Source organism: Typopeltis vanoorti, chromosome 8, assembly GCF_054136105.1.
Source record: "Typopeltis vanoorti isolate ZY-2024b chromosome 8, IOZ_Tvanoo_1.0, whole genome shotgun sequence".
Taxonomy (NCBI): Eukaryota; Metazoa; Arthropoda; class Arachnida; order Uropygi; family Thelyphonidae; genus Typopeltis; species Typopeltis vanoorti.
The window spans coordinates 27,513,598-27,536,742 of record NC_143556.1 but is presented as its reverse complement, the minus strand read 5'-3'; the positions used below and the strand labels follow the sequence as shown (position 1 = coordinate 27,536,742).

General features: G+C 36.4%; 1 protein-coding gene across 2 annotated transcripts in view; it reads left to right on the top strand.

The window, feature by feature from the left end:
• LOC150103869 (ATP-binding cassette sub-family A member 2-like) overlaps nucleotides 1–23,145 on the top strand; it is a 975,482-nt gene that overhangs the window by 109,017 nt on the left and 843,320 nt on the right. For both annotated transcript variants that reach the window (XM_090397162.1, XM_090397161.1), the window contains exon 8: nucleotides 8,201–8,359. In XM_090397162.1, the coding sequence (XP_090253288.1) occupies nucleotides 8,201–8,359 (159 nt within the window). The remainder of the gene's footprint in view (nucleotides 1–8,200; nucleotides 8,360–23,145) is intronic.

The window sequence follows — 23,145 nt, the reverse complement described above, 5'->3', positions numbered from 1 at the left end:
CATTGCAAAAATTCATGTTGTGTTGTCTCCACCTTCTTCTTCTACTTCTTCCAGATTTCATGCTTTATCTCTTCATCCCTCTTGTTTAGCCTTTTCACCTTTGTTATACACTCAGCCATTGTTGCTGTTAAATAGCTCTTGATCAATCCCTGTGCAGTGTTTGTCTCCTTCCTACTCAAGACTTCGTTCCATGCTATAGCTCCCAGCTGTCTCCTAAGCATTTCATAATCTCCAGCTTTGTGGTTCCAAATATATCCCTTCTTTACAGAACTTTTCATATGAGTAGATGCAACCCAGGTGATCACTTCATCATCACTCTCACCAGTCATATGCCTTCCATTACATATTGTTGCCTTAATTACAGATTCCAATCAGTATTTCTCTAATTGAAATCACCCACAACAATCAACCTTTGCTTGCTCAATAAGCCAAGTTGCCTATATATTTCTTTGTTTCTGCCTTCTACATTCCCTCATCTGTAGCAGTACCCCACAAAATATCTCACGGTATCAACCTCCACTTCACACCATGCTGCTTAACAACCACTGTCACTTTTTTCTCCTTGCATCTGAACCTTGTGTGGACACCCTGCTATCATCAGCAGCTATCTCCCTCTGTTCTTGCCTTTCCTGTCTTCACAAAAAACATCATATCCCTCCATTTCTATTCCCATCAAGATGCCATTCTCATTCAGTCATGATTCACTTATTCCAGTTATTTTTTGGGCTCATAAACTCAATCACTGTAACAATTTTATCTCCCTTATTCCTGATATCCCTGTCATTCATAAATAAGCATAACAATTCACTTCTTGGTTTATAACCAATCTTACTCATTCTGCTCTCCATCTGTGACTTCTAACTTGCTCATCTCTACTTGCCTTCTGCCTCCTCCCCGAGCTTCGGGGGAGAAGGGGAGTATATATATAACATTAGTAATTTCAGAACCCACTCTTCTTATGCTCTGCACTCCTTTTTCCAACCCTGTTTCTCTGTCCCTGTTCCTATTCTCACATTTTCCTCTCCATTCACAACCATATCAGTCTCACCTGGTACACTCCTGCTCATGCACATCATCTTTGACTTCTACTGATACCTTGTTTGCATCACTCATTACACTTCCTTACAGTAGCAACCTTTCCAAATATATTCAAAATCCTTCAGATGCATTCCATTTGTCCCTTAAACTCATTCCACACATTCAAAAACTTCATTATTTCTTTTCACACATTTCTGCTAACATTCCATTCAAAATCTTTGCTCTCCACTGCAAGTCATTATTTGTTAAGTCATCACTTGGACAATATACTGCTTTCTCTCTCTTCTCAGTCTAATCTCTTAAAGTTTGAAGGTGAGATTGGATATCAGAATTTTCTGATATCTAATCTCGCCTTCTCCCTGTTTCCCACCAAATCATTTGTTCCGACCACAACTGCTAACTCCCTTGCACACTTACTTCTCATATGTAGCATCTCAGTCACCCTGTTTATTCTCCCTCCTGGAAAATTGACCTTGTGCAGCCTTTCATTCACCACACCTGTTATGTATAGAATTTCCATATAGTGTTGTTCTTGAGTAATTTGCTACCTCTCTCTCTCTCTCTCTACTGTCTTTCATTTTATTCTTTCTCCCTCTTCTTTTAGTATCCACAATATGTCTAATTTCGTTCTTTACATATCTCATCTCATTTGTCATCTTAATCATTTCATTTTTCAATTCTTGCATTTGAGCAATTGTTTCAACTATTACTTTATCAGTCTGGCTTTCTTCCATTCTTGTCGTGACACCAGCTCTTGCTTCATCAGTGAGGTACACTTCTGCTTCTGTAATTCTGACCAGTTTTCCTTTTTTAATCATTTTCATATTCACATTCTCCACACTCATTTTCTCATGCTCACACTTATGGTTATCATTTTCTGGTATTCTTCACTTCTGTTTCCTATCTTTCATTCAAATTACTGTAATCTATTACATATCACACTTTCTATAGATCCTTACTCTCTCATTTCTTTTGTTTAATCTTGCAAGAAACACTACTGCCATAATTGTCCACACATACATATTACACTCCTGACAACAAACTATCTTAATGAAATCCACACCACTCGACATACTTGATTTTCATGCCATCTGTCTGGTTAACTTAGTTCTTACTACCATTTTTGACTGACTGACTTTCATTCTATTGTATTGTATTATACCCTTCCTTGCAGTCCTGAAAAAGTGCTTCCAACTGAATAACTTCCAAACACAAGCATGTTACACTTAATCACAACCAAACCCAACTAAAATTATGCTAAAATTATATTGTTAATAATTAATATTAAACTTTTTTTCACCCTCAGACCAGGGAATTGAACTGTTCATCCTCTTCCAGCAAAATGCAGTTATTCAAGCTAACAGTTCATAATTCAATTTCACATCCTCCAAGCTTGTGCAACAACAGCCTTCCATTACACAAAAAGCACAGTCAATCCTTATGAAAATAATATATTGGTATAAGAAATTATAGGAAAGATTAGAAAAGGTACAAGGGTGATTAGAAAAAAAAAACACGGACTAAAAAGTCCTTTTTTTGGGGGGGAGGGTCCATTCTCCTTGTCTATCTGAATTGTAACATTATTATAAAATGTGAGCAAGTTACTGAAACATTATCTTCCCAAAATTATTAGCACTGCTTTTATAACAATGATGCTATCAAAAATGCGATCAGAAAAATTTCTCAGAAAACTACACAAAAATAAAATAATATTGCCATTCATACATTAAAGCATTTTCTCAACCTCTGTTTAGTAATCACCCCTCTTCCCCCTTTCCTAAAGGAAAGGGGGAAGAGGGGGTGATTTCACGCCTCTTCCTCTCCTGTCCTCCCTCCTCCTAAATATACTGTACCCTTTACACTCAATACCAGTTAGTATGTCTGATTCTGATAGCCAGGTCTCAAGTCTAACTAATACCTACAATCTGAGCTCCCAACATATTGACCAAGGCAACAAACTTTATCTCTTTGTTTCTGATATATTTCACATATATAAGTAGTGAAAAGGTGAGAGTGCTTGACCTGGTAATAGCATCTGAGAATTTGACTGTAATGAATATGACCATGTTGCCACCTATTGGTGAGAGTGATCATAAGGTCTTGACCTGGGAGGTGGCTAAAGGTGTGGAATTTTCGATTAAGACAGGGTATATGTGGAATTACCATGCTGGAAAGTACGACAAGCTTAGGAGATTGCTTGGATCAGTGCCATGGCATGTACAACTGCAAGGGCTGGACGTCGATAGAGCATGGGAAGTGGTCAAGGAGCATTTACAGGAGGTAATGGCTGATTGTATACCTAGGGTCCGAATAGTAAAACAAGTAGGGGTTAAATGGATGAATAACACCATTAAGCTTGAGCTGCAAAAAAAGAAACAACTGTGGAGGGAATTTAAAGAAAGGGGTGACCTGCAGGCACACGAACGGTATAAAGTGCAGGCCAGAAAGGTAACGAGCGTGGTAAAAAAAGCAAAAGCGGATTATGAAAGGAAACTAGCTTTGCAAGCAAAAGAGAATCCAAAACAGTTCTTTCAATATGCTGCAAGCAAGAAAAAAACTGTACACGGCAAAATGATTTTAAGGAATGACGATGGTAAGGAGGTCACTAAATCAGTCGATATAGTGGAGTTACTCAGCGCGCACTTTGCAAAAGCATATCATCCAGGTGGTGACATTGAAAAAGTGAAGGAACCATTAGTTTATACGGGAATAGTGATGAATGAAGTGGAGGTGACTAGTTTATTACAGAACCTTAAAGTGAACACATCTGTGGGATTGGATGGTATACCGGCACGGGTCTTGCGTGAAGTGGCTAAAGAATTATCAATGCCCTTGACCATGCTGTTTAATCTGAGTCTCAGGTCTGGCTTAGTCCCGAAGGTGTGGAAAGAGGGGAAAATAGTTTCACTGCATAAAGGAGGATCCAAGACTACGGTTGCAAATTACCGACCGATCAGCATATCAAGAGTCGTTGTCAAGGTCTTAGAGAAAGTGGTCAAAGGAAAAATACAGGAATGGATTGATGAAAACGAAATACTGTACAGGGGACAGCATGGCTTTGTGAAGGGTAGATCATGCTTCAGTAACTTGCTCAAGTTTTATAACAAGGTGACGGCTGAACTGGATAAGGGAAATGGATTTACAGTGATACTGCTGGACCTGGCAAAGGCATTTGACAGGATACCACATGGAATACTAATCCGTAAACTACAACATATGGGAATGGATATAGGGTTGGTGAGATGGATAGGTGGTTGGTTGATGGAGAGATATCAAAGAGTAGTTTATTCAGGAGCAGAGTCCAAAAGACGGCCTGTGACTAGTGGTGTGCCGCAGGGTTCTGTTCTTGGATCACTGCTGTTTAATCTGTTCATTAACGATATAGGGAAGGATCTAAGTGGAACAATTCATTTGTTCGCTGAATGATGCAAAGTTGGGTAATGCAATAGTGAATGCAGAAGATGTCAAAGTCTTGCAGGATGACTTAGATAGATTGGAGTTCTGGGCTAAGGAGAATGGATGTCAATTTAATGTGACAGAATGTAAGGTTATGCATTTTGGGGTGAAAAGATTAGCAGCAGTATACCACATTGGTTGAACTGTACTCCAAGAGATTGATGAGGCCAGGGACTTGGGAGTGTTGGTGGATAAGGAGATGAAGTTTAGGGGGCACACTGCAAAAGTAGCTAAATCAGCTCATCAACTCACTTGGTTGTTGAAAAATACCTTGACGAGCAGAGACAAGCAAGTTATTGTACCTCTGTACCGAGCCTTGATAAGCCCTCATCTCGATTACTGTGCTCAGATTTGGTCACCTCGGTTCCTTCTTGATGGGGAGGAGGTGGAGAGGATCCAGAGGCGAGTGACTAAGATGGTAACAGGTCTATGGAATGAACCATATGAGAACAGGTTGAAGATTTGTGGGTTGCAGAAACTAGTTGATAGGCGGAGAAGGGGAGATATGATTGAGACATTCAAATTGCTAAAGGGATTCTATAGGATTAATTCAGAGGATATTTTTGAGATCAGGACTGGTGGTGGGAGAACTAGGGGACACATATGGAAGCTGGGCAAGAATGTGGTTAGCAGGGGTGTTAGAGCTGGGTTCTTTACTTTTAGAGTGGTAAATGAGTGGAATAAGCTGCCAGAGTCTGTTGTGGGTGCTATGATGGTGAACGAGTTCAAGACAAGGTATGATAGATACTGTGAGAATGTAATCGTATAGTTGTGTGGACATGATGTTTAGGGCCTCCCTCGATGAGTCTAAGGACTCCTGGAGTCGCCTGAAATAATAATAAAAAAAAAAAATAATAATAATAATTATTAAAGATCATGAAGATACTTCACATGCAAACTTTGTTGCTTGCACTTGGATAAAGGATTAAACAAGAATATTATTTCTTGGCAAGTTTAATTTAAATTATAACCAATATGCCATGTTAAACAGATATGCCAAGGCTGCTTAACTCACCAGAACATTGCATAAGACCTGTGGTGATATGTCATCAATTCCTATTGTCTTGTTTAGTGCCATTTACTTAATTATTCTTTTTTTTTTAATACGTATAATCTTCCCTCTCCCTGTACACAAATACAAGAGGTTCTTTTACGTATGACATGACAGTATCCTGTATTGAGAAGTGATTAAAAGAAGAAATGAATTTGTTGATGTGTTTCTTGAATACCTGAGGGCATGATCATGGGAAAGATTTTCCCAAAAAGCAGAATTGTAGGGAATGAAGGTGGAGGAAGAGAAATTGGCTCAATATGTTTGGAGCCATGTATATGAGCATTGCCCACCAGCTGCTTATGTGTGTACCTGATTAGAGGAAAGTGGAGGAACGCTAGCATCCATTTCAGTGGAGTATCATCTATCTTATGGGAACATGACTGGATGAAATCAGTGAGAGACTGTCTTCTGAATACAATCAAGCAATCTGAGGAAGGTCCTAGGTGCACCACACCAAACATGAGAACAATATTCTAAAGTCAGGCAGATTTGAGATTTATAAAGTATCAGGAGTTGAACAGGAAAGAAGTATCGTTTATAATGAAAAACAATACCAAGCTTTTCGGAGGCTGAAGAGACTATTTAATTGATATGCTATTGTCAGGATAGGCTAGATGTCAAAGTCATCTCAAGAAGAGAAAAGTGATCCTGGTTGTCAAGAAGAATATTTTCAAAAGTGTGTGTGTGTGTGTGTGTGTGTGTGTGTGTGTGTGTGTGTGTGTGAGAGAGAGAGAGAGAGAGAGAGAGATGGTCTTCCTTCTGAGAAATGAGGTAAAGATTGTCTCAAAAAGCAGAATCATAGGAAATGAAGAAGGAGCAAGAAGAGAAATTAGTTTGATAACTTTGGAGCCAAACTGTATATGAGCATTGACCAGCAGCTGCTTATGTATGTGTACCTAATTAAAGGAAAGAGGAGGAATACTAGCGGCTAGTTGAGTGGAGTAACATCCATTTTATGGGAACATGACCAGAGGAAATAAGTGAGAGAGAGAGAGAGAGGTCTTCATGTAAGCAAACAGCTCTCTCTCTTCTGAATACAATCGAGCAATCTAAGGAAGGTCCTAAGTACACCACTCCAAACATGAGAACGATATTATAAAGTCAGGCAGATTTGAGATTTATAAGGTATTAGGAGTTGAATAGGAAAGAAGTACTGTTTATGACGAGAAAGAATACCAAGCTTTTTGTAGGCTGAAGAGACCATGGAGATAATTGTGTCAGGATAGGCCAGATGTCAAAGTTAATCCAAGAAGAGAAAATTGATCCTGGTTGTCAAGCAGAATATTGTCAAATGTGTGAGAGAGGAAGAGTGAATCATGGTCTTCCTTCTGGGAAATGAGGTCAGATTGCATTTTGGTGGCATTGAATCTCACCAGGTTTTCCTCCTCACTTGAGAATTGCAAGGAGATTAGTGTTTATGGTATTGATTAAAGAAGATCTTGAAGCATGAATATTGATTAAAGAAGATCTTGAAACAAGATTTGGACAGTGCTGTTATTAGCAAAGTTATGAGTAGGATTGGAAGTCAGAGAGAAGAGATCATTAAGTTATAGGAGAAAGAATATAGGCGGAGGCACAGAGCCCTAAGATACATTGATTGAAAAATATGAAAGGAAACCATCCTCCATGACCAGCAGTGAATAACAAGCATAAGGTGGCATCCATTCATGAAGGAAAGGGGAATACCATAAGATAGCGTTCTTGGTAAGAAGTCCATGATGCCAGATTCGATCAAATGCCTTGGAAATATCAACTGCAACCACTTGAGTTTCTCTGTACTTTTCCATGGATTGTGTCCAAATATTGTTAGGTTGGTTACATGATCTGCTGTTGAACAAGAATGATGGAATATATATTGATGATCACTAAGTAACTGGTGTGTCTCTGAGCAGTCAGACTGTTGGTTATTATTTTTGGGAATGTCAAAGTCTGGGCAAAAATTGTGATATTTTGATAGTTGGCTCTATCTCACTTTTTGGAGAACCAGCTAGATAAGCTTGCTTCCAAACTGTTGTTGGATAGATGTCCAATGAGTCTGACAATTGTTTTTGCTTTATATACCTCCAAGCTTTTAGGGATAGTAACTGCTTTTACCATTTATTATCCAAACATTTAGCTTCGTACTATACTTCCTGTTCATTCATCATCACTCCATTTTTTCCCTTATCCCCTCTATGCTCAAGCTTTGCATGATGTCAAGAGGATGAAATATCTCGAACAGTTAATTTCATAGAGGTTTGGTAGTAAAAAGGGAAAAAAAAATAGATATAATGAAATATAGTGATCTCTGATTTATCCAGTCTTCAAATAACTAAACCTTCAGTTAGCCAAACTTTAATGGATTAGCTTGCCAGCTGATCTACAGTAGGACAGAATGTAACTTTTCCCTTCATTTAACTGTACTTTCCTTTATACTACAGCACCAGCGTATTAATTTCTCAAAGCCATCAGATAATTGAGAGATTTTGTATTATGAATTTCAAATTGTCTTTTTCTGAAACTGACATTTTCTGCAGTAGCATTAAGATAAATACTGCTATAATAGTACATTATTAATAAAAATAAATGACATGATGACCATCATTATAAATAAAAAATATTTTTCCTCCAGTTAAATTAATGTATTTCAATTTTTTGAATATGTTCTCTCAGCTGAAGATGTTCAGTGAATTTGAAATAACTTTAAATGAACTTAGTGATCTGGCTTCAGCCCTTCCACAAAATGCCTGCCACGTATTCACCAATAACAGTATTGCTATCAATGAAACAGTTAAAAGTAGTAGTAGCAGCAGTAAAGTTCCTCCTAAATTGGTAAGTAATTTTGACAGTGCATATTACTTTGCTGAAATTAATTTTGGCTTCTTAGGTGACGAAATAATCACTCATTTATTTTCAATCATACATATCAGTTTATTCTATGTACTCTAAAAGAATTTTCTATTGGTACACAAAGTATGAGATAGATCATCATATAGAGATAATATTTTAGTAAAATCATCCCTATGTGATATTATCAAATATCATATAACAGACAAATTACATTTGTGCATGAAGCATCTTCATGAGTGGTGAAGATAGTCTGGAAGAAACTTCACTCTTGAACTTATGCTTGAGTATAGAATTAAAACAAGAATATATAATATTTGCCTAATATAATTTAATTTTTCTGATAGATTGCATCTTTGAGCATGTAATAATGCTTCAGTATTCAGATTTCATATTTGTAGTCTTTTCTTTAATTATTAATATGCAAGTTTAAAACAGCACTAGCATATTATAACTTGCATATTAATAATATTGGAGATTGGTAATACTTCTGAGGGTAGCATCAGTTATATGCTGATGATGCAAGGTGTAACTGTAACACCCATAATAAAGAGTATAGTTACCTCTCACAATACTACAGGATAGGACCATAAAACAAATGAAGAAATTCTATAATCCCTGAAAATAAAACCAATTAATTACTACATAAGACAGTATAAACAAAAATGGCTAGAACATTTAAATCGACTGGACAACTGCAGACTACCAAAAATATTATACAGATACAAAATAATTGGAAAAAGAAGAATCGGAAGTCCAAGAAAGAGATGGTATGAGACCGGAACAGGCCGCTTGGCCTAAAATCCATGTTAGGTAGAATATTTATAATAGTTGTATCTGGTATGATAATAATAAAAGGGATATATTTTCAGATGTTTGTTATTGAGCGAGTTTGTCATAATGGTGCTTATTTGCTAATAGTGATAATTTATTGTTCTAAAAAACATTCTAACACAGGACCCCCCCAGCTTTTAGAATACTGGAGGGCTAAACAAGTCTCTTAAAAAAAAAAAAAAATAATAAAAAAAAAAAACTGCCAGCAAATCCAAGCGCATTTTTCCAAAAAGGTCGTTATTATTATTAGCACAAGACCTTTGTGTAGTTGAAAGACTCATTGCAGTAAGTACACACTTTCACGCATGAATCTCAGAAAACTTAACTTATCCAACATGTCTGCAGACACCATAGTGTCAGTGCATTCCACTCACCAACTACTCCCCATTCAAAGATCTGCTCCTTACTCACATGTCCTCTTGTTCTTCCCTCTCTCCCATTCTATGAAAAATTATGAAACATTTCTTCTATATTAACCTGGCAACAACCACTTATTAATTAAATGTCTCAATCATATCCCCTCTTCTTTTCCCATTCATGAGGCTTTCAAATTGCATTCCCTCAACCTGTCTTCATATCCAACATTCTGAAGACCCGTTTTTCACCTTAGAGACTGCCTTTTCTGGACCCTTTCTAATATATCCTCATCACATGAACCAGGTCTGGGCTCAGTAATCCACATGAGACATACTCAAGATCTTATACAATGTAACCATAACCTCTTTATTTTTGCATGTTATAATCTAATGATGATGACTTTTGGTGGAGAGCAAAGACCTTGAATGGAATTTTAGCAGAGAAGAGAAAGTAATGCAGTTTGTGAATGTATGGAATGAGTTTGAGGGATTAATGGAACTGTATAAGAGCAATGGAATGCAACTGAATGATTTTGGAGCGAGTCATTTTGGAAAGACTCACTCCTACTGGAAGCAAGTGTAATGAGTGATGCAAACAAGTTATCAGTAGAAGCCAGAGAGATGATGTGAATGAGCAGGAGAGTGGGTCAGGTGAGTCTGATGTGGTAGTGAATGGAGAGGAGAATGTGAGAACAGGAATACTAGTTGGAAAGGGAAACAGGTATTAGCATAGGAGGTCAGGGAGAAAAAGTGTAAGGAGAGTGGATTCTGAAATTACTGATGATTGCATGTATGCTGATGGTTTTCATAGGAATGAAATGGCCTGGAATACATGGGGGTTGAGTTTGGGGTGTATATGGAATGCAACATGATATGGGACAGAAGGTGAGCAAATAGGAGCAAGTGAGAAGTTACAGATATGGGGGTAACATGATAAGGACTTAAATATAAAGAGCCATTAGGCTTCACTTCACTAATTTAAATAATGATAAGGACTTTATTTAAATTAGTGAATGTGTAAATAATTCATTTGTAAATAAGCATAATTCATTTCTTATAAACCAAGAAATGAATTATGCTTATTTACAAATTCGGGAGTATCATAAATAAGGGAGATAAAATTGATGCACTGATTGAGTTTATGTGCTTGAAAATAATTGGAATAAGTGAAGCATGGTTAGATGAAAAAGACATTTTAACTGGAATAGAAAGAAACAGAGGGATGTGATATTTTTTTGTGAAGATAGGAAAGGCAAGAACAGAGAGGGAGTGTTGCTGATGATAGCCAGGGAATTATGTTCACACAAGGTTGAGGGAAAAAAGTGGCAGTAGTTTTGAAGAAACAGTGTAAAGTGGAGGTTGATACCATGAGGTATTTGGTAAAGTATTGCTATAAACTAGGGAATGTGGAAGGTGGAGACAAAGAAATATATAGGCAACTTGGCTTCGTGAGCAAGTGAAGGGTGATTTTGATTATAGCGCTATTGAATGGAATGAAGAGATAGCATCACTGAATAAGGAGAATGAATTCCTCAAGTTCTTAAGGGACAACAATCTTAGGCAATAGGTAACGAAGGGTATGCAAGGGTTAAGGGTCTTAGACTGGTTATATCATCAGAGGATGGGATTGTGAATGAGTGTTTCATCTTCTATTCGTTGCTGAGAATTACCACAAAGTGACCACCTGGTTTGCATCCAGTCATATGAAAAGTTCTTTGAAGAAGGGATATATGTGAAACTACATGGAAAGTGATTATGAAAATCTTAGGAAACAACTGGGAGCTATATCATGGAAAGAGGAGTTGAGTGGGAAGGAGACAGGCACTGTGTGTGCAATGATCAAGAGCTATTTAGCAGCAGCAATGGCTGAGTGTATTACAAAAGTGAAAAGGCTAAACAACATAGGAGTAAAATGGATGAAATGAAGAGATTAAGATTGAAATCTGGAAGAAGGCAGCACTGTGGCTGAAACACAAGATGAATGTTGGTTATGATTAATTGCATGAAAAGCATAAGCATGCCAGAAAGATGACTCAGTTTTTAAAGAAAACAAAACTGCACTATGATAAGAAATTAGTCAATCGAGCTATGTAAAATCCTTGAGTTCTTTCAATATGTGGCAAGTTGAAACAAAAATGACCATGGGAGGATAATGCTAGTTGATTGCTCTTATAGATTGGTAACCAATGCAGAGGATATAGTTGAAGTATTCAATAATCAGCTTATCAGTGTATTTTATCCTTATGAAGGCAAATCCTGAGAAGCTGGAGTGTAGAGGGTATCACGGAGGAGGGATTGATGGTGAATGAACAGAAAGTACATGAGGAATTAAATAAACTTGATGTTAATAACACAATAGAACTTGATGGTATATCACCACACATCTTGAGGGAATGCTCTATGGAATTAATGGTACCTTAGTCACACCTGTTTAAATGAGTCTTGCAATAGGACAAGTTTCAAATGAATGGAAAGTGGGAAAAATTGTTCCACTTCACAAAGTGAAGGGGTGGGGCTGTATAAGACAGACTTCAAATTATAGGCCAATCTGTGTGGAGTTCATGTTAAGGTGTTAGAGAAGTGGATGAGGACTAGTATTTAGAAGTGTATTGATAACAGTGCTATTCTTTATGATGATCAGCATGGATTTTTTAAGTGGGGTTGTGTTTCTGTGATCTGCTTTGATATTACAACAAGGTGACAAACTCACTCCATGAAGAAGATGCATATATGATGGTGTACTTGGATTTTTCAAAGGCCTTTGATAGATTGCTGCATGACAAACTAGTAGATAAATTGAAACAAATTGGATTAGTTAAGGGCAGTAGCAGACTGGATGTGTCTAACTGTAAGCCAGTTTGTGTTTCATCAGTAGTTGTAAAGATCTTGGAAAAATTAGTGAGGGACCATATACAGCATTTGGCAGATGAGGGGTAATGTTATCCGTGAGAGTCAACATGGATTTATTCAGGGGGAGCTCTTGATTTAGTAATATTATTGCCTTTTATAATAAAGTGACAAGAGCAGTTGATGAGAAAAAGGCATATACTGCCATTTTTTTTTTTTTTTTGATTTTGCAAAGGCATTTGACATAATGCCACATGATAAGCTGATATTTAAGTTGCAGCACATGGGTTTAGATGTCAGGTCAGCTGGATTCAGGATTGGCTGTCTGATTAGGTATAAGAGAGTTGTGTGTATGTTGGGGCAGTATCAAGGAGACAAAAGGTTACAAGTGGGATTCCACAGGGCTCAGTACTGGGACCTTTATTGTTTAATTTATATCAATGACATTGTCAGTGGATTGCAGATGATGTGAAGCTGGGAAAGGTTATTAGTAATAGTGCAGATGCGGCAGCCCTGCAAGAGGATTTGAATAAACTAGACAGATAGGCGAATGAATTGGGGTGTCGGTTTAATGCAGCAAAATGTAAAGTCTTGAAGTTTGGGATACATTGATGGGAGGCTGCATGCTCAATTGGAGGAGATGGGAGGAAGTAGGGGGAGACGAGATCTGGAGGTTATGATCGATAGAAAACTGAAATTCAGGGAACATATTGCAAAGGTGGTGAAGGTAACCCAGAGGATTGAAGCAATACTAAGAAGGACACTGACCTGCAGAGATAAAAGAGTTATCATTCCGTTGTATAAGACCCTGATCAGACCACACTTAAACTATTGTTCTCAGGTTTGGTCCCGAGGATTTGAAGGAGATAAATTAACTTTGGAAATGGTACAAAGGCAGATAACAAAGATGGTTTCAGGACTGTACAATGTTAGTTATGAGGATCGGCTGAGAGAATGTGGACTGCAGAGTTTGGTGGATAGAAGAAGGAGAGGTGATATGATTGAGACTTTTAAACTGTTGAGAGGTGGTTACAGAGTTGACACTGGGGAGTTCTTTCGCTTGGTTGAACAGTAGGAAGGAATGATGACAAGGGGGCATCCCTGGAAGTTACAAAAGGAAACTGTGAGCATCCTTTCTTTTAGGCTTACATGGTGATCAGAATACATTTTGGAAAATTATGGAGACAACTACCGTGTTTGAGTAAAACTTCAGTTTAATATAAACCAAAATCAACACTCGACCTTGATATGAAGGTCAAAACATCGAGTGTTGATTTTAGTTTATATTAAACTAAAGTTTTACTCAAACACGGTAGTTAATTTTCCAAAATAATTTTCTCCATAATTTTCCAAAATGGAAACTGCGAGCAAGAGGGTGAGGAGTGGTTTCTTTGCATGGAGGGTGGTTGAACCATGGAATGCATTGCCTGATAGAGTGTTGAGAGTGAGAATGGTCAATGAATTTAAGAAGTGGTATGATAGACTTTGTGTTTCCTAGGAAGGACCTCCCACGATGAGTCTTTTGACTCCATGGAGGCCTGAATAATAATTATAATAATTATAAATCATTTATCAAACAACTCACATAAAAAAAACCTACAAAACTATTTTATCACATATTAACAAATTAGCAGTGTTGATTTTAGTGGTCTCTCACTTAGATTGCTCATTACAGCATAATTTTCTTCACTCATAGGAGATTCCAAAACTGGTGTTTCTGTCTTTCTGGCTCTCCTTAACAAAATGAAGAAAAATGAATTAATCCATTTTCTAACATTATGTAATATTTTTTCTAATTTATCTGATTTTCTATATTATCTAATCCATTTTCTAATATTAGAAAATGTTGAAAAAATTTAGAAAGTGTTGAGAGCGAGAACGGTCAATGAGTTCAAGGAGTGATATGATAGACTTCATGTTTCCTACAAAGAACCTTCTGTGATGAGTCTTTTGACTTCATGGAGACCTGAATAATAATAATAATAATAATAATAACAACAGACCAGTGAGTTGGATAGCTGATTGGCTGTCAGACAGGTATCGGCAGGTTGTACATGTAGGAGTGGTTTCCCAAAAGAGGAAAGTCACTAATGGAGTGCCATAGGGATCTGTTTTGGGACCATAATTGTTTATTTTGTACGTTAATGACATTGTGACTGGTTTAACTGAAGACGTGTAGCTGTTTGTCTAATGATACAAAATTTGGGAAGAGCCATGAAAAGTAGTGCAGATTTTGTAGTTTGCAGGAAGATTTGATTGCACTATGTGAGCAGAACTTTTGGTTTAGTCTTGCAAAGTACAAGTTGGTTTGGTAGGCATGTTGGAATGCAGAATATACAATTAATGGAGAAATTTTGAAGGATGTGGAGGGGATGAGAGATCTAGGAGTGATGTGGACAAAGACTTGAAGTTAATGGGTCACATTACTAAAACAGTAAGAATATCCTAATTACAGCAATAATGAGGAAGACTCTGACATGATCATTCAACTTAAAATCACACAATTATAACCTTCTTTGATTGAAAATCTCTCAGCCTTTGTTGAATTCATATGCTGTCTCTATTGCTCTCCCAATGGCACCAACCATTCTGAACTTTTCAGCTTCCTCTCCTTAAATGTCAGTTTCCTTTATTGTGACTTTCCTAGCAGGGATCTTATCAGATTACTACTTTAATTTTTTTACTATCACTGAGCAACATTTCTCAGTGGGAATAGAAATATGTTGCTTCCAGCTAAGAGTTAAAGCCTTGTAAGAATGCCATGTGAGATGATTTCATGACTCACAGCCTCATTCCCTTGGTTGGATTATTAGTTTTGGTCATCTAACCCAAGCATATACACCAAACACATTACTAAAGCCATCCTCACTGTTAATGAAAGATGTATTCCCTACTCCATGCTAAATTCCCATCCACTTACTAAGCTATAGCTGTTCAAAAGGTGGCAAAAGACTATACAGTCTTCTCCTCCTTTACTGCTTACAACAAAATCTGAAATGGCTCCAAGAAAACCATCAATACATCAAAAACTGATTTTGAAAAAGACAAAGGCAAGAAACTTGCATGTGACCAAATGGCAGTCATTCATTGCCAAATCTTTTGCCCATGACTGCTCCTAATTCTGTTCCACATATCTGGTTTTATTGCATCATCACTCACAGAAATAGCCCATCGCCTGGCTCGCGCATAGCTCATCATCATCAAATTCCTGACATGTACCCTCAAGGGGTGTACAGGATATGATAGTACTACATGAAAAATTTACATCATTACTAACTTCCTATCTACAATTTTCCTCCAAATCAGTCTATTATTTATCAAGACTCCAATATTATCATTTTCAGATCTTATATTTCTATCGTCTAAGGCACATTATACCGTATCAATCCACCTATTTCTTGGTCTTCCTCTGGGTCGTTTTCTCTGCCAGGTTGGCAGAGAAAACGACCTCGCCCTTTCTGTTTTCTGTTTCCTCGCCCATTCTGTTTAAGTGACCATACCACCTAAGATTAGCTCTGCTAACGCATTCCTGGATGCTGACAATGTCAAGTTCTTTCCTAATATCCTCGTTTTTAATATGATATTGCCATTGATACCATCTGTTCATGCCTCTAATCTTTCTCAGGACTCTCATATCTGTGGGCTCTAGTCTTTGTTCAAGTGTTTTACTTCTGACCTAGCTCTCAGATCCATAAGTTAAAACTGGTTTGAACACCTTCTTGTATAGGGCTAATTTAGTGTTCCAACTAATTTCTCTCTTATTCCATATGAATTTATTCAATTGACTTCCTACCATACCAGCTTTGTTGATTCTATTGTCTATTTCCATATTTAATTTACCATCTTCAGTAAAAATTGTGCCTAAGTAGCTGAAATGTTTTACTTGTTCCACAGGTTCCCCGTTCACGACACAGTTGACATTTTCAACAGTTCTACTTATTTTCATTGTCTTTGTCTTTTTAATGCTTACCTTCATACCATATCTATTACAACAGTTATTCAATTTAGTCAGAGAATCTTTCAAACTTGTAGCGAATTTATTCAGAAGTATAACATCGTCTGAATAAAGCAAAGAGCTGACATCTCCAATTCTGATGTCATGTTTAATACCACTTTCCTTTATAATGTGATCCATATAGATAATGAATAACAGAGGGGATGATGTACATCCTTCTCTCACACTAGATTTAACATTAAACCATCTTCCTGTACATCCTTCAATTCTAACTGCTGACTTACAACTCAAATACAGACTTACTATTGCTTGATATAATGCCCCATTGGCACCATATAACTGTAGCATATTGAATGGCTTCTCTCATGGCAGCTTGTCATATGCCTTTTCCAGATTGACAAAACTTAAATACAGATCTTTGTTATATTCCCATGCTTTCTCGACTATTTGTCGTAAAGTGAAGATCTGATCCTGACAGCCTCTATTTGGCCTGAATCCAGTTCTTCACCAAGCTTTTCTTCCACACTTCTTGTCAACCATTTCTCAAGTATACTTGCATAGATCTTGCCAGGAATACTCAGTAGGGAAATACCTCTGTAATTCTCACAATCAGTTTTATTTCCCTTTTTATATATGGCACTATTAGAGCTCTACTCCAATCATCGGGAATTCGTCCCTCTGTCCAGGCTTTCTGAACTATGCAGTGCAGCCACTGTAAGACTCTTATACCACCATACTTCAGCATTTCTGGTTGAATATCATCTACTCCTGCTGCCTTTCCACATTTCAAGCCTTTGATGGCTTTCTCTACTTCAAGTATGGATATGTATTCCTGACTGTATGCCTGTTGAGTGTTTTTTACCACTGTGCTATCACTGCTTGTTTCATTTAGCAATTTTTCGAAGTAATTACTCCATACTTCAAGGATATCTTTTTCTCCTATTTTCATATCACCTTTATCATCTCTAACTCCTTTTACAGCACTCTTTCCTCCATTTCTGAGCTTCTTCAACAACCTCTAGAATATCTTACCACCTTCTTGATATTTATTTTCTATATTCTTGCCAAAGTCCTCCCATGACTTTTGTTTAACTAGTTTTACACAGTGTTTCGCTTTCTTACATTTGTCTCTGTATTCTCTAAGAGCAAAAGCTGACTTATTTGCCAGGAACTTTTGATATGCTTTCTTCTTTTCCTTCACTGCCTCTTTAACTTCCTGTGTCCACCATGGTCCTGATTTTTCTCTCCTTGCAGACAACCTCACCACATGCCTCTCTGGCTGAATCAATCAGGATTTTCTTCAAGGCTTGCCACTGAATCTCCAAGGCTTGATTCCTGTTCTGAAACTCTTTCATTTCAGCTACAAAAAAATTTACTCACTCAAGATATCAGTCTACTTTATATAAATATTAATATTGGTAGTGTTTTTTACATTTGTCTTACATTTTCTTACATTTGTCTCTGTATTCTCTAAGAGCAAAAGCTGACTTATTTGCCAGGAACTTTTGATATGCTTTCTTCTTTTCCTTCACTGCCTCTTTAACTTCCTGTGTCTACCATGGTCCTGATTTTTCTCTCCTTGCAGACAACCTCACCACATGCCTCTCTGGCTGAATCAATCAGGATTTTCTTCAAGGCTTGCCACTGAATCTCCAAGGTTTGATTCCTGTTCTGAAACTCTTTCATTTCAGCTACAAAAAAATTTACTCACTCAAGATATCAGTCTACTTTATATAAATATTAATATTGGTAGTGTTTTTTTTTTTAAGGATGTTTTTTTAAAAAATATCCTTTTTTTCTTTAAAAAGGATATTTCTTTATAATGATATGTGATGTTACAGAAATATTCTTTTCTTTAATGTGGTTGAAAATGTATACCACTAATATTACAGTTCATGAGTGTTTCATGTTTCCTCCAGTGTACCTTTTCTTGCTTTCAAAATACCACTTATCAATTGATTTATCAGGAATAAAGTCTTGTACAGCAGGGAAATTCGTATGTTTCATCAATGATTTATTAATGATACATATGACATGTTTATCTATGTCATCAACTTCCCTTTTATTAGATTTATTTGACTCAAGTCTCAATCACATGATATACTTGCTGGATCAGTGGCTACAATTTCAAACAGTTCTGAGAGAAATGGAAACTTGTTCTTATTACTTACTTTGTCTTTTCTAAGAAACCAAAACTAAAAAAAAAAAAAAAACTTGTATGTTTAAATACATATCCCCCACAACTTCGAACTCATTCCACTCTTTCACCAAATTTGTCAAAACTGTTTCTTCATTGTCATCAAAATATTTACTGTAATGTTTACTTAAAATGTTTATTTCAAGAATCTTTCAGATCCTCAGGCCAGGAGAAATTATCAAATGATGAGCCAGCTCTGGCTGTTTCTGAATCATTTTTACTAAATCTTGTCAAATGCAATGTTACTTCATCTATTAGGTTTTTTTTTTCTTTTCAACATTTGAATACCTATCTACACGCATTATCTGAATAACATTCTATACACTGAAGCTATTTATCTAAAGATTTAAGAGTTTCTCTCATTTCTTTCAGTGCATTAAAGGTACTATCCACATGAATAATACCTTGTATTCTTGCCATCAATAAGACATCTATTGCATTTAAGAGATACATTTACACTGATGGAATCTTCATGATTGTTTCAAATGAAAAAACACCAGCTTTTACTGAAGAATGTAAAACAGCCTGTATTATTGTTAGCAGTGAAACAAATGAAATTCAATTATTAAATTACATTTTTTTTAATTTGTTTAATGGTATCTCTGATTTTTGTCAGATGAAATTTTTGTTTATTATTTATGATGTTAATGGTAATAAAATGAGAATTCTTAACTTTCAAAATCACCTTGCAAAAGCTGGGTAGGCTTCAGTTCATAACAGAGATAGAGAGTGAGATATAATTAGTGCTATCTGTTGTGTCATCATTGAATGCATCTGCATGCAAACAGTCTACAAAGGAGTTATTAACTTATTAAATAAATTTCATATGATGCTATCTTCTGGTTAGAATAAAACTTCTTTAATAAATTCAATGGCAGTTATATATAATCTAGTAACTTGACAGTCATTTAGATGTTTTAAAATGAAAAAAACAACAACACACACACACACACACACACACACACACACACACACACACACACACACACACACACACACACACACACACACACACACACACACACACACAGTGGTACCTTGACTTACGAACCATTTGACATACAAACTTTTCGAGATACGAACTTTTTTCATATCTCATTTTGACCTCTAGGTACGAACCTAGACTCGAGATATTAACTGTGATGCTTTTCTTTTCAAATGAACTAAAACCTGTTTTACATTATACATTTTTTTTAACTTTTTTTCCCAGTACTAGAAACAGGCTTAATGCAGAGTACAGCACCAGCATATATGTATGCATGTTAGCTGAGTGTGTGCTGAAATGTCTCTAGTGTAACGATTGTTGTTACTATGTTGTATTTATCTGAAATATGAAGAATGCTGCACGTATTTGCTATTTTATGTATCTTTCAGTATTTGTGTAAACAAATAATACACTTCGTGAAGATTTTTTTAGATTTGTATTTATTATGTGTACTGTATGTATTTTTTTGTATAAGTGACGTGTTTTATTGTAGCTTCACGTTTATTTTCTTAATAATCTACCAGATAAGCATCATTTCACTGATCAGCGTATTATTTTCAAGATTGGGGTGGGGGTGGGGGGGGGCAAAGAAAACTAAGAAAGAAGAGAAGAAGAAAATCACAGTGGAAATTAAAAAAGATTTTGTGAAAAATATGAGAAAGGAGTCAGGCAAAGTGATCTGTATGAGCATTATGACTTGTCCAAATCCACTATAGCTACAATTGTCAAGAAAGCAGATTTTTATTTCCTCTTGAAGAAATAAAGTTATGGAAGAAATGGAAACTGTACTACTCATCTGGATTAATGACATGCAACTGAAAGGAGATGGCATATCTCAAAACATGATCTGTTTAGAAGCTCAAACTGTTTAGAAAGATCTTTCACAGAACTTGCCATCTACTAGCAGTAGCAAAGGCATTGGTGAAGAGTTTAATGCTAGCAAAAGATGGTTTGAGAAATTTAAGTATTGAACCGGTATCCATAGTGTTGTTAGACATGGAGAAGGTGCTACTGCTGACAAAGAAGTCACTGAAAGGTTTCTGAAGGAATTTCAGAAACTGATGGAGTCAGAAGGTTACAGATCAGAACAAGTTTTCAACTGTGATGAAACTGGGCTTTTCTGGAAGAAAATGCCTAAGAGAACGTTCATCACTAAGGAGGAAATGGCATTGCCAGGACACAAGCCAATGAAAGATAGACTAAGTTGGGTTTTTTGTGCCAATGCCAGTGGTGACTTGAAGATAAAACCTCTGTTGGTTTACTACTCTGAAAATCCTAGTCTTTAAAAAGCAGAAAGTTAACAGGCACAAACTCATGTGGAGAGGTAACAGCAGAGCCTGGGTAACCAGGTAATTCTTCTGTGAGTGGATGACAGAGGTCTTTGCTGCCACAGTGAAACGGTATCTACAAGAAAAGGATTTACCTGAGAAAGTTCTTCTTATCCACCACATCCAGCACATCCACCACAGTTGGAAGAATATTTGGATGAAGAGTTTAATTTCATCAAAATTAAGTTCTTGCCTCCTAATACCACACCACTCCTACAGCCAATGGACTTCAAAAAGCTTTATATCAAATCTCTTTTCCAAAGATGTTTCGAAGTTATCACTGACACAGAATTAACTCTCAGGGAATTCTGGAAGAATCACTTTAATATTCTTTGTTGTTTGTGTCTTATTAATCAGGCATGGGAAGATGTTTCTGTGAGAACTCTAAAATCAGCCTGGAAAAAGTTATGGCCTGACTGTGTTCTAGGAACTGCATTGGAAGGACCTGAAAGTGAAATTGACATTGTAGATACACTTGTCTCCCTGGGCAAGACCAAGCATTTGGAAGTTGATGAAGCAGACATAGAGGAGCACAACATTGAGCTCACCACTCAAGAGCTACAGGAGTTAAGAAGAGAGCAGGAAAAAGAAAGGGATGAGGAGGAAAAGCAAATGTCTTCAGAGGACGATGAAGACAGCAACAAAAAGGGAGCAATTCCAACAAGTGATGTAAAAAAAATCTTGCAGCACTGGGGCGAATTTCAAGAATTGGTTAATTCTTTAGTAAAAGCTGGTGTTTTTTCTTTTGAAAAAACACCAGCTTTTACTGAAGAATGTAAAAATGCACTTTCTCACTCCTACATTTCTTTGCATTTTCTTCATTTAGTTGAGAATAGTTTTTTATTTTTTCGATTTTTTTCTTTCATTTTTGAATCTGGGAACAGATTAATTGATTTCCCATAAGGAATTTTGGTTAACAAGTGGCATCCAAATCAAGGTGTTGTTTCTAGAGCCACCAATATCTTCAATGACAATGTCATTAATCATTTAGACGGGTGTTAAGGAAACAACAGATTTAGTCAAGGTTGGATAGGTTTTTTAAACCTCCTTCACCTAAGAGACAAAAAGAAGCAACTGATGACAACCAATTGAAAACTCCTGAACCACAAAACCAGCCACAAGAAAATTGATTTTTTTTTACAGTTTAATGGAAGATGATTTTCACACTAATCATGTAAAACCAAAGATTTCATAAATAAAAATTAATGTGTAATATTAATTTTTATTTATGAAATCTTTATACAAAGATTATACAAGATTATACAAAATGCATATTTATAGTGTAAAAATGCACTTTCTCACTCCTTCTACATTTCTTTGCATTTTCTTCATTTAGTTGAGAATAGTTTTTTATTTTTTGGATTTTTTAAAAAATTTTTGAATCTGGGAGCGGATTAATTGATTTCCACTAAGATATAATGGAAAATTGGGTTTCAAGATACGAACCGCGGTCAGGAACAAATTAAGTTTGTAACTCGTGGTACCACTGTGTGTGTGTGTATATATATATATATATATATATATATATATATATATACACACTAGGGGGCTCTGCTCCCTGTCACCTATGGCGCCCAATCCCCCGTGTTCCGGACTGGTAGGCCGGTTCTCCTTGAATTCCGTTAACTCGAATTTTGAAGACTCGACACTCAGGGTAGCCCCTGAGTTTCAAAACGTTTCAAATAACTTGACAAAAACGTTACATAAAAACATTACAAAAAGTGTTACACAAAAAAGTTACAAAAAACGTTGCATAAAAACGTTACACAGAAACATTACAGCCTACATCCGTTTCAAGCCAACGTCACATCCGTTTCCATTTCCAATTTCAGCTCATCATTTTATAGTATAGAGTAGTTATATTTTTATATATTTATAATTATTAACTGACTTAAACACCGAGAAAAAATATAAGAGATTTAATAAGGTTTCACTACTAGTTTCATCGGAAATGCTGACTTCGTCAGGTGAATACAGTACCATGGCAAAAACAACATCTTAAAAATATATTGTACTTTAGATAAACACAGAGTTTAGAACAAGTAGTAGTTGTGTTTGAAATTGAATCAAAGCATTAGTTCTGGCATGTAGCACTGTGCAGGTGAATGATATCATGAGTACCAAAACTGGATTACAGCGCTATGTGAATCGGGTAGGCTACCTGAGAATGCTGTTTAGATGGGTAGGGTCAAGAGCTATTTCTTTGGATTCCAATATATGTTTTTCTAATTCATCAGAGCATTTATGGATGTTTGAAGTTAAGTTCTAT